This window comes from Amphiura filiformis, chromosome 3 (assembly GCF_039555335.1).
Source record: "Amphiura filiformis chromosome 3, Afil_fr2py, whole genome shotgun sequence".
NCBI classification, from domain to species: Eukaryota; Metazoa; Echinodermata; class Ophiuroidea; order Amphilepidida; family Amphiuridae; genus Amphiura; species Amphiura filiformis.
In genome coordinates, this window is record NC_092630.1 from 59,082,401 (window position 1) to 59,095,392 (window position 12,992).

The 12,992-nt window shown below is 36.9% G+C and overlaps 1 protein-coding gene across 11 annotated transcripts in view; it reads left to right on the forward strand.

Annotated features, from left to right (window-relative positions):
* Positions 1-3,450: 3,450 nt before the first annotated feature.
* The window catches only part of LOC140148840 (LIM domain-binding protein 2-like), a 75,796-nt gene continuing 66,254 nt past the window's right edge, over positions 3,451-12,992 (forward strand). Inside the window, exons 1-2 of one of the 11 annotated variants that reach the window (XM_072170916.1) lie at positions 3,451-3,801; positions 9,760-10,027. In XM_072170916.1, the coding sequence (XP_072027017.1) occupies positions 9,969-10,027 (59 nt within the window). In that variant the 5' untranslated portion in view covers positions 3,451-3,801; positions 9,760-9,968. The remainder of the gene's footprint in view (positions 3,802-9,759; positions 10,028-12,992) is intronic. The other 10 variants (XM_072170926.1, XM_072170923.1, XM_072170918.1 and 7 more) reach the window with 10 other exon arrangements.

A 12,992-nucleotide genomic window follows, 5' to 3' on the forward strand; every position in this document is an offset into this window, starting at 1 on the left:
TTCTTACAAAAAGTTTCAGCAAGTTTGTATGTTCTTAAACTCATAATTAAAAATAATGAACTTCTGAAGATATGCTTTAAAAACTGGAAATTACTCTTATCTCAAAATGCCAAATTTGCAGATTAGTCTTGCTGCTCCAAGCTATTTCACTACCCTACGTATTTATTCAATAATACAATTTTCTTGTATCTTAGTTGCAACCAAATTTTGTATCAACAGATGCATTTTGTCATTTGTGTTAATATAATTAATAATTTATTTTGAATTTGAATTGCAAGTCACTCATTGGCAATGTTAAAAATGGAACCAATTTATTTTGAATTTGAATTCATGTGAAGTCAATTTGAATTGAATTGTAATTAACTCATTGTTGATGTTCAATTTGCATCAAAGACAAATTTTCTTTTGTGTAAAAGTATGTTTTGCAATTTAATGTTCTTGGGTGGTATATTTTGGCTCAGAATAAATATTACACTGATTTTCATATTTGCATTTGTAAATAATATCAAACCAGTCCCAAAGGAAGCAAGCTTTGGTATTGAGCACTGAATATGTATATAACTATACCAAGGGGAACAAGACCCACATACAAGTCAGGAAAGTAGAACATAGTACATTATTATGTTAGATAACTTGATATTTACTGGACACTGTTTGACATTGGGAAGAATGTGGCCAAGATTACCGTATATCCTCGAATAGTCTCCCCTTCAATTAAACGCCCTCCTCCACCATTTTTTCAACAAAGATGTTTCAAAAATGCTGGTATTTCCATGCTATGTTGTGTAAGCTTAAGCTTACCAAAGTGGACACACAACCGCTAAAGTCTGATTGTAAACCTGGAAGTGAACCGGAAGTCATTGTTCCTAATTTGATAGTTTGTCATTTCAGCGTGAGTTTTAAGCTTACTTAATGATTTTAACAGGAATTATTGTTCTAAAAATGACCTCTAATAAATGCCCCCTTCTGGAAAATGCAACGCCCCAGGCGACTATTAGAGGATATACAGTATGTGTTCACTTAACATGTCTGCCAGTTCCATTTGAATGAGAAGGGTGTCGATGTGTCTGAGCTGATTCATGAACACCCCCTCACTCAAGTGGAACTGACAAGCTTATCCAGTGAATCTATCGCAATCAATGTTGGTATTTAATGCTATTTGTTTACATTTTTGGAAGTCAGTTTTATTGACTAGATCATTGTGAAATATGATTAGATAGGCGATCAATTTTTTTGTATTATGGTATTTTGTTTTTCAGTATGAAATAACTCGTTCTAGTCTTGCATATTGAAAGTGTTATTGTTTGTGTTTTTCTGACAGATATTCAACATGTTGTAATTGTCAAGGCAATTAAAAAATACAGAATTAAGATAATGCAATTGTGTGTTTTGTTTTCATTAAACTTAAAGTAGTGTAAATTTCTGATTCAGTTACGTTGTGATATATCCCGATTTGTATGAGCTCCACCTAAAGTTGTTTGTGTGTTCAAACTCAACCGGTTAAATTGAAAAAGATCGGCGTGTGTGGATACATTTAACACCATCTGTCCAAAAAGGTTGCACGAAAATCTTAAATAGAGCAGATACACTATAACATTCAAAAAGTGAGCTGTTGTATACTACTTGTCCACAACAAAATCCTGTGTAGTAGGTTTGCAGCTTTTGTTTTGATCGTAGCAGAATCTTGTATCAAATAATAATAAGAAGAAGAAATGGAGCTCAGACAAACTGGCAATAGCGACAAGGCACATATCCACTCAATTAAGAGCGCTCAAAGCACTAAAACAAACAAAAATTGAACAATAGACAAAGAAAACTAGAAGTAAATTAATGAAAATAACTTAAGAATTACAGAATGTCTCTGACATAAGATGGGTTTTTAACAACTTTTTAAACACAGTTAAATTTTTAGCAGTTCTAGGCAGTTCATTCCATAGGCGTGGAGCTGCAATTGCAAATGATCTGTTGTGCCCCATGTGTGGTTAGAAAAGGCAACAAGTTTTTACTGGACAAAAACATCAACCCTTATTTTTCATTTTAATTTTCCCATTTAAAAATGAGGTGAAATAGGCCTAGTAGTGAAATTATCTCAAGTCACACCATTGTTTTTTTAAACTGAGTTTGTGCAAGTTTTGGCTATGATCTTAAAAATCAAACTTTAACCATCTGACTCTCATCCTGAAGAGGTGCAAACAAACAAACAAAGTTTGTTTTTTCTTGGCCTGACATCCCACTTTCCCTTCAGACATTAAAGAATTATGAGAAGTGATAAAAGGTTTGTTTCGCTTGATAACAGGACTGAGGTATTCCCTTCTACTTTGTGGTCAGTTCAAAGTGTGTATGTTCTCTTTGTTTCGATACAAAATGCACCAATATAAAAAATGTAATAAAAAATATTTTGGTATGATTTTAAATTATTGGGGGGGCACGAGCCCTGGGAGCCACCCTTAGTGGGTGCCGAATTGACCAATTAATTCAGCATCAATTGAAAATTGATGCGCCTAACTCCTGAGCTCTCCTGAAAAGATACCACAATAATTTTGCTTCAAAATAAGTTTAGAAACTTCATGTACACTAATACTCTAGGGCCCCCTTGGAGATCAGTACCAGTTACTGATGAAGGGACTGGCTGGTTAAAGAAAGAAAGAATAAATAAATGAAATAAATACATTTCTTCTACCAAATAATTTGATTTTTGAAATTTGCTATATAATACAAATTTTATGACAAATTTTTAAAAAATGATATTTTTAAAATTTAACAGTCCTCAAAGTAAAATTTATAAATCTAATAATATGTTGATGTAGCTGGGATGAAAAGCCGTGAATCATATTAAAATGTTGGCCTTTCGTATTGAAGATATACATTTTTTTTGGTCTTTTGGGGGCAAACGTGCAATTTGATGTGTCTGTGCTCTCAGTCCCCACAAAAATACTGTGCAAAGGTGGCCGACCCCTTTTAAGGGATTTACCTTTTTAAAAAGGTTAAACTTTTTCAAATTCACTTTTCAGCAACTTTATAGAGCAAGAGCAAGACAGGAGCAGGCAAGAGATTCCAGGGCTGCAAACGCCCTCTAAAATTGTACTCCTACCAAATAAACTGGTGGCGCTGCACCTGTCACCCTGTCTCGCTAATTGACCAATTCACACTTCTTGCTCGCCTGTGCACATCCGCTTTTGTTTGATTTCGTTTGTTGTCAAAATATGATAAATGCCATGCAAAAATTAATCCAGCTTTTAAAATAAATGTTAAATACACATAGATGTATTATTAAGGCACAAAATATATCCTCTTGCTTTGTATTGACTAAAAAGTAGAGGTGGCGAATCGATAGTATGATGCTCATTATGTAGTGATGCGGTCATTGGTTCTCTTTCTCTTGCCCTTGATTGACCTGCTAAACTGCTAAATGTAATGTCTATTTGCAGCACTGTAAAATATCCAAAAACATGTTAAATTGTGCAGCCAGATTTTATTTATTATCATATTGTGTACATATATCATATAAACTCATAACATTAAGAATTTTGGTGATTTTTGGAAACATATTGATCTTTGGTTTGCAATAGGGAAATTTTAACTTCATTTTTTTATCGTGCTGCAAATAGTTAGTAAGCTCCATTGACACTACTACGACCGGTGCAGTGTGTGTGTATACAAAGTGTATAGACTTGAGATTGCATACGATCATCGTTCATCAATGGTGTGTTATTAGTGCAGTGTCGTGCTGGTGGTATTTCATCTGTTCATCATGAGTAATTCGTCCATTTCATCGTTCTGTGATTTCACATAACCCATCCGGTAAGAATAGCATATTACTGTGTTTGACTGTGATTTTATAATCGATCGAAATCACTGAACTTTAAGCTTAAAATACAAGCATAAACATTGTTGAATTTTATCTAGCAACTTTCATTTTATTTTATCATCTCAGATCATAACAACGATAATAATAAGACAATCTTACATTTCAACAGTTTTAAGTACAACTCTCATAATTTATTCTGGGACATCTGTGACTGTGAGTTTGTATAAATAAAAGCCAGGGTATATACTTGCCTAGTTCAGGGAATACACTATTTTTTTTGGTGTATCAACATATAAATACCAGACCTAGTTAGTAGTTTACACATTTAATATGTTGAAGATATAGGTCAGCCAATGGGCCGCGCCACGCAATTGAATAGAGTTGCTGAACTCCAGAGGTCGGCAACGTTTTTAACACATTAATATTTTGCCCATTTGTCGGAATATTTATTACACATCTGACATCTTCTTAGTCTTGTACTTCTTACCCATGTACCTGTGTTTGGTACTTACAATAAAATTTAGATTATTAAATTATTCGTAATCTTTACCAGGTCCATGCATGCATGTGAATACACAATCGGTATTATATTTCGGTATATAGTCACTGGAATATTGATGATATTCACTTGGCCGAGCATGCAATACGGCGATCACTTGTTGTCCGGTACTAAACATTGGCCTATAGATAATAGTCAACATGGTCAATGGCATCGATGGGTGTATAAAAATAGTAGTACATGTAGTAAGTTCCTTTCATAACGCACGTGACAGTGTAAAATAATTGCACGCTGCGCGCTGGACGGTTAACAGTACACTTAATTTGTAAAAGTAAATCTGCAAACAGTGATGCCAAATTGCCAACTCCGCTCCTTAGCAGGGTTAGCATTAAGCCTATTAAAGGCCCGAAAGTCTGGGGTTATTTTCCCGTGTTTTTCACTCCTGAGCTTGCAGAAAATCCAAATACATGGGGTGAAAATTAAATCTCGGGGGTGAAAAATATTTTGCAGTGTAGTCAGGGGTAAGGCGGGGGGGGGGGGGCACTTCCATGACAGATATGCATCATGTGCCTCGGGATAGACCCCTTTTTCAAACAGGCTTGTACCCAATGACCCCCTTTTTTGTGTTATGGTCCTACCTATTACCCAATAAACCCTTTAAAAAAAATTCATGTACTCAATGACCCCCTTTTTCTATTTCCTGCTATACCCAATGACCCCCCTTTTAATTCCCAAATTTAGGTGGTATTTGTGTTCTCCTCCAAAAATAATGAGATTTTTCACATTTCCAAGGTGGAATGACCCCATATTTTTGTAATTGTACATTTGACCTGAATGCCCCCTACTTTTAACATGGCCGAGGCACATCCCTGCCATTTCAGATAGGGGGGTAAGGTCCAAAAGTAGAGGGTCAGAGTTCACCCCCGAGCTTGCACATTCCCAATATGGAGGGTGAAAAGTAAATATTTTTTTAATTTAGGGGGTCATTCACCCCCGATCGGGGGTTAACGCTACCCTGCTCCTTAGACGCACAATTGGGCTACTTGGCAATCACTTGCCGCTTCTCAAAAAACCATGCCGCTAGTTGCCTGAAATTAGCGCGGCAGTCAGGCCGCGACAAATTTTATTTTTTAGCTTGCCCGATCGGGCAGGCAATAGTCAAAAATTGGTTGCCCGAAATTGCCCGAAAATTACCCATATTCCCTGGCAACAATTGTCAGCAAAGTCGCATCATGCAGTGCATGTAACTCGTAGTCGTAAGTACGTCGAATTTGGCAGTTTCATTCTTGCGGAAAGCCGATACTTTCTCGGTTAAGTTGATACATAAATGAGTATTCATGAAACCACTATAAAAATAAACATTTCATATGCATTCAATACTGTTTGTTTCTTGTGGAAAAAATGTGCATTTTATATGAAATTTTGTCAGTAAAGTCACGGCGATTTACGTATTTTGCCAACCACTAACACGTCTCAATCTCGATGTACATGCAAATACATGGTCATTGACGTCATAAAAACTCATTATATATGCACGAAACAGTTTCTATAATTGGCTAAACTATAGTTTACAACCAATACGTCACGAACGTCATTTCATTAGCATGTCTGGTATGGATATGAGTGCTACATGTAGCATCGGAAAAATTTGAGGGCCGTTTCAAGAAGTTTTCTACTTGGTTTCGACTCTTTTTTACTTCTGTGAACACGCCAGGTTTGACAGAAATACTCCTTTTTGCATCATCAAGCTTTAATAGGTTTTATTTTAGTCTTGCCCGATCGGGCACAGCTCTTCAGAGTTTTAGTTGCCCAACAAAAAATTTGATTGCCCCGGGCTATCGGACAGGCGATTTGTCGCGGCCTGGCGGCAGTAGTTGTATTTTCCTTTCAATTCAACCGATTTCTAAAGTTTTTGAGTCTCTGTCAGCTCCGAATTTCAATTACAAAGGGTTTTGTGACCATTTATTGATCGGTCCATAACTTCCCATTAACTACCGGAAGTTTTTAAGTCAAGTGCTTTTCCGCCCAATTGGGTGATTTGCATTCTAAATACAGGTTAATCTGCCCAAATATCCAGTATTGAGCACTTTTTTGGAAGCTTAAAAATTGGGCTACTTGAGACTCCTTTACCGCGGCCTGGTGAGCCAATGTGTCGCTCCTTGGCGCTGAAAAGTTTTGGCAACACAGCAGGGTTCAAACTACGATGGCAGATCAGAAAACATGGCATCCATGATCAGTGGCGTAGCTAGGGGTTGTGGCGCCCGGGGCAAGGATGTATAATGGCACACCCCCCCCACACACCCACTTTTGAAACAATTGCGCACGGAGGTACATCACTCATGTACCACTTTTTGGCTTCTACCTTTAAAACTGTAAACTGGAGCGAGATAAATATTTGGGGGAGAGCAGGGAGGCAAATTCCCCCTAGTGTGGCCACTGTATTGATAATCTCCAAAAGTGGCTACTGGTATTAAACTGGGCATTTTGTACCAATCCGCTGGTCAGTTAAATAATAGACAGTGCATGTTTCACCACTGGTCGCGTGTCATGAGGTGGTCCATTTTGTGTTACATGGTCAAAATGATCAAAAAAATTATTTTTTAATCTGTTATAGATATTGTAAAACTACAACATCTCATACCATTTTTACCTCAAAAATGTGTATCGTTTTGGCGTAATTGCCTAATTAATAACTAATTAGCCCATAGGCCGCAATGTAAATCAAAATTTTCAACTGCGTTTTTCTCAAATTGGACCTTATTCACATAAAATACGCAACAACAAATGTCTGAAGTTGGATTTTGTCCAATGTGCTAGGATATGTTCACAACATAGTGATGCATCAGTCTCACCCTTCAAAAAATGTTTATGTAATCGTGTTCACGATATACAGGGTGCGCCAAAAAAGTTGATATTTTTAAATTAAAATTTAATTAATCATTCATATTTTCCCAACACTACTTCCTACCATTTTCATAATGCAAAAATTAGTTTCCTTGTGCAATTTCCTTTCAGAAAATACATACATTTATCATGATACAGTGAATATTAAAGGAGATATGGACCTTTGCAGTTTTTGCACGTGATTGCATTCTGTGCATTTAGAGGCAACCCGTGGTACAAAATGTAATGAGAAACTAATATGGAATATGAAATTGATACATCTTGAACTCAGTCTTGTTTCTTTGAGTAACTGGCTCTAAAATGAGACATTGAAAAGCTCAATATGACAAGGGGTTATGAAGATACAATAATTTATTCAAACCAACACTATGGAAATCTTACATTTTCCTATGCTAATAGTACTCCTGATCCATGTGCTCCTGATCCACGTGCTCCTCCACCCCATCAATTTTTAATTCCAGCTGATGCCATTTATTTAGTTTGACTCACTTTTCAGTACTAGTTTACACAGTTTTAGCCCTGTTCTTAAGCTTTAAAATGAGACCCAAAGTAGCTCAATAGGACAAGTGGTTGGTTCAATATGACATTTTTCATTTGCCTACATTCGAAAAATTGTAACACCTCCACCTTTTTTGGGGTACCAACTTGTGACATGCGACCCACTATGCCTTTCAAATATTAGAAACAGGGCCAGTTTGAACTAAATACATGCAGGTGGCCCTGGTCATAGACCTTTTTTTACATACGTTGATACAAACCAGGGGCCATTCAGGGCTTTACGTAAGGAGCTAAACGGCCCCTGGCCCACAGCTTTATTTCTCAGCCTTGCCCAATTTTTGCTAAATGTGTGTGTTCTGCAAAAGAAATCACCGGCAGCTGTCATTGCTTTCGCTAGTATTTCTTAAATTGTTAAATCGCCATCAACAACAATGGTGTATGGTGATAATATGGGCAATCTAAAAACCAACTTTTTATTGGACACATTTTCTCCTTTGAACTAATGTAAAAAGGGACCTTTTCTGTGCCTTTTTAATTTTATTCAAGTATTGCTGAAAACAGATTGCGGAGACATTATATGGCGGTTTAGAGATGTGTAGAATTGCTGCCATTTCAGTTACCAGCCTCACACCCTTTTCATACCTTGAAATGTATTGTTTTATCCAAATCAAAATAACACTTATTGTATTCCCGGTCCCCAAATATGTCCTTTATCAGGCATTAATGTCCAACAACTCTCCTCGCTCACCCATTGCTCTCTGCCAGGGTTCCCGTTAAGGCTTAAAAAAACACAAGTTTGCCGACAACTAGAAGTTGCAAAAACTTGCGTCCAAACCGAAATGTTCGTCCAGATTCATGATTAAGTATGCCATGATCAGAAAGGCAATCCCTTGTTTAGGAAAGTTATTGCCACACATACCCTGGGTCTACACCTCATGAAATGTTGATTGTTCAAATAAATAAAAGTGCATTTATGCTGTAATATTCCATCTCCAGTCGCTATGATAAATTTTCAGATTTCTGTGTCAGTTTTGGTCCAAAACATGGTCAGAAAACTTCAGAAACAGGTGCAAAAACATGCGCAAACTCTGCCATTTTCATTTTTAGCCAATTTTCGTTCTTCTGCACTTCTTCAATTAATGTGTTCTTGATGCTAAAACATGTGATGCCACAATAATACAAAAAAAAGTTATCATTTTGATTTTGTCTTTAAAATTGCTTTTATTCATTGCAACAATAATATAAAGGAAACATAGATTATTTATGAGAAAATGAATATTTTCAGGTTGTGATTAATAATTTTAACATGAACCACACATCATCAGTCCAGCACGCCTGTAAAGTCTTATTCAGATTCCCTTTTACAAATTAAGCGTACTGCTAGCCGTCCAGCGCGTATTATTTGCACAAGGTCCAATGCACACGCTTGACGTCGCGCGCGTATACGCGATGGTTAAGCTGTCAAATGAAATCTGAATAAGACTTTAGTAAATAAATGGTTTCAGCAGACGGAATTTCCCCATCAAACCATTGTTACAAGCATACAAAAAGTGCAAGATTTCCTGACGCTGCATAACAAATATTGCAGAATTAACTTAAATTCTTAGCGAGTTGGTCAAAATTTTGGAGCTTTTATTATATTAAAGAATGGAATTTTTTTATTTTCATCATCAATTAATGACTTAATTTTGAAGTTTTGTCAAGCAACTACTTCTGAGTGTGAAACATTGTTGCATCCATATGGATGCAAAATACGCAGAAAGATTGGCGGCACGTCCAAATTTGAAAAATATGTGTCTGGACGCAACGACGCACACTAACGGGATCCATGCTCTCCTTTACAGCTCAGTTTAAACACTTGATTATTAAGCAGTGGCGTAACTAGGGTTGGTAGCGCCCGGGGCAAGAAACAAAATTGGCCTAAAGATTTAAAAAAGGTTTAGTGCTTTGGTTTACAATTACATTACACCTTGCCCTAGGTGGTTCTCCTCTCTAAATTGTATATGTTTCACATTTTAAATTATTTTCTTTTTCATTTTGAAATTTTCAGTAATACTTGGCGAGGGCACTGTGCAAAGCCAGTGCATCAAGGTGCCTTGTCACTCCAAAGTCGTCCTTATTCTGACCCGACACATTCACTAAACCACATCTGATTGGAGAAGCGCAAACCCAATTTTCAACCGACACTTGTGATTTGCCCACATCGGCAAGCCGGCAAACCTGGACGGACCAGGCGATAGACCGAGGTTCCCGTTTGGCATGCCAGCGCCGGGAATGCCGGTACCAATGGATGGACGTGATCATGGCTACGTGCCACCGTAAGTACAATATCTGTGTTTATTATGTGGCAGTATGAAATTATGCCAGTCTTTGGAAAGCCCTTGAATTTAGACACCCAGTTTCTTTGTATGCTGTATGCACTTTATGCTACATGCATCCCTCTTCCTTGGAATTTGATGAACTTGGTGTGGGGGTGTGTGTGTTGCATTTTAAGCTAAAAGGGTCCTTTTCCACAAGGACATTTATATATTTTATTCATAACCGCGGACACAGCAAATTGAGGACGTCCACAGTTTCCTGTCAGGTGCGAGTTGCAAAGTCTTCTGAGTGTATATGTATGTTGTATGGAGGTGTCAGGTGTGTGCATGTAGGGGATTTGTAGTGTGTGTGGTGGGGTGTTCTGTGTGTGCCTAATGAGAGCCATCAAAATGGACTTAATTATACTCCCTAATATTTGGATGCTATTGCTCAACCACCCAGCCATGGCGTCCACGCTCTGTCCCCTACCTCAAGGCATAGCAAGAAGCCTTAAATCACATTCAAAAGTCAAGTTAGCTACTATGGCTATAGGGGGAGTCAGGCCACAGTTGGCTAGTAAATCATCCATGCCCATGGTATGACAATTGGCAACATTGTATGGACAGTGGACATGCACCATCTGCATAGTAATGTATGTCCACCATCGATGATTAGCAGAAAGAGTAGGCCTATACGTTGGTGTGCATGCGTGCATGTTTATTAATATGTCAAAATACTAAGTATCACAATAGCCTCTACAGTCTACATTGTGTATAATTGTCTTATGCTATGGAATGGAGTAAGACAGTAAAAACCCTGCCGTTTGTCTTTCGGTCTGTGTGAAATTATTACTTCCGACTTATGATGTCCACCAAGTGGATCTCAAAGTGCACTTAGTGGCAGAGTACATTTACGCAGCTCTATAACATGGGAAGAGGTCTTATTTTAGAAGCAGACTGAAAACAGGATTACCCTGAGAGAAATCTGCAAGGATGGTCATGGAGCAGCACCCATTCTCACTTACAGTATATGCGGAATTGAACTCAGGCCAGAGTGGTGAGAGACAAGTGCTTTGAGCATTACCAACCCATCCTCTCGTATTAGAGTGAACACAAGACTTTTCAATTTCACTCTAGACATTTCAGTTCCTGATTTTACTAGTATAACATACATAAGATTTGTAGGGAAACACAATGTATTTGATGTAAAAAGTTCCATCTTTGTTCAGTTGTTTTCAAGGACCGTATTTGACCTACATTATGTAATAAGCGCCCGGGCGGGCGTATGTTGGTCATTTTCACTGGCACTTTTATGGAACAAATTGGAACTTAAATTTGAAATACAGTATAATGAGTATATCGGATACATCATAATCGTATGTCAACTGTAAGGTAAGTTTGTTGAAATGTTTGATGTGGAATTTAGTTGTAAAGGTAAACTGAAGAGCTGGGCGCTTCAACAGAACTTTATCACTTGAAAAATTCTCTGTAGGGGTATATTAGGGGTGCTAACTAAGTAGAATTTAGTATTATAGTTTCATAGTTTGGCATAAATTGGCCTGATTTGGATGCAATAATAAATGTATTTTTAAGACCATCCAATTTGGTGGTTGTGATTGTTAAGCCAGGATGTGAGAGAGTTCCTCTTTTCAGCTGATTTCCTCTGTTTTTGTTGTCAAAATTTACGTGTTTTCTTTTATTTTCAGCCCATATTTGGCATTTTTACCCCGATTTTACGTTGTTTTTCAGCATTTTTAGTAATTTTCCTCTTTTTTGGTCTGTGGCCTCTCACACCCCTGTTTTAAAGGATAAAGTTTGACTATTTTAGCATTTCCATTGGAAAAAAGTGGAAGGAAGTATTAGTAAGGGAGGGGCAATTAAAAATACAGAGAATACGGTATTCTGAAAAAAGTAAATAAAGTAAAAATGGCTACTTGCATTTTACATGGTTGGCTGCAAATACTTGATGGTTGACTTTTATTGAGCCACCCTGTATACCTGTACATAATGTGCTATTTTTGAATTACCCTGTGGGATCAATCAATTTTTCATCACTGTCCTTCTAATTTGAGTAATTGCTTGAAACTTGCATTTTAATGATTGCGTACTACAATGTATGTTAATCATGCTTTTTAATTTTCTAAAGAGGTTAGCGTCATCAGTATTAGCCTATATAGATAATATCAAAATTATGAGATATTTTATAAGTGAATGTTTTGTAACAAGGATCTATACTACCTTGAGTAAAACCCGGACTAACCTGTGGAATTTAAAAAAGACAAAATATAAAATTTTGTAATTTCAAAGGAATTGTGCTCAATTTGCAAGATCATAATACAATTAAAGATTGCTGCAGTCAATATATTTAAGCAATATAAACATCATAGAATGCAGGTATTTTTTGGAAAATTTACTAATTATCTAGGCTCAATTTCATCTCACCATGTAAGGGAATGAGTGATTCTGTCAAACTCATCTTTGAGAATTAGAAAGAAGAATCCCCCGGCTGAAAAAAAAAGTTGAAACCAGTTGGATTACCAATATTTCAACTACCGTAGTTTTTTACTAGTATGTTAACTGGTTTCTCCATGTAGTTAAAGGGGCATTTCGTGATCCACAGCCTCATCCCCCCACTTTTCCCAAAAAAAGTTGAGATTTTTACACCACTGGATACCTCTGGCTACATAATGTTTATGTACCAAATATTTCTTGCAGATTAAATCGTTTAGCAAAAATATCGCCAAATTTGAATTTCATTCTGGTGCACCAGAACGAAATTACAACACATTGTCTATGGAGCAGTGTAATACACATAATCATGCATAACTCGCAAACGCAAAATCGAAATCAACTGAAATTTTGGAAATAAGCTTTTTTCGTGGATATCTACTGAAAAATGTCATAAAAAGAGGATGCTAGGATCACGAAATCCTCCTTTAAACTATGTTAACTGGTTGTTCAACTTGGTTGAAAAAAAATAGTTGAA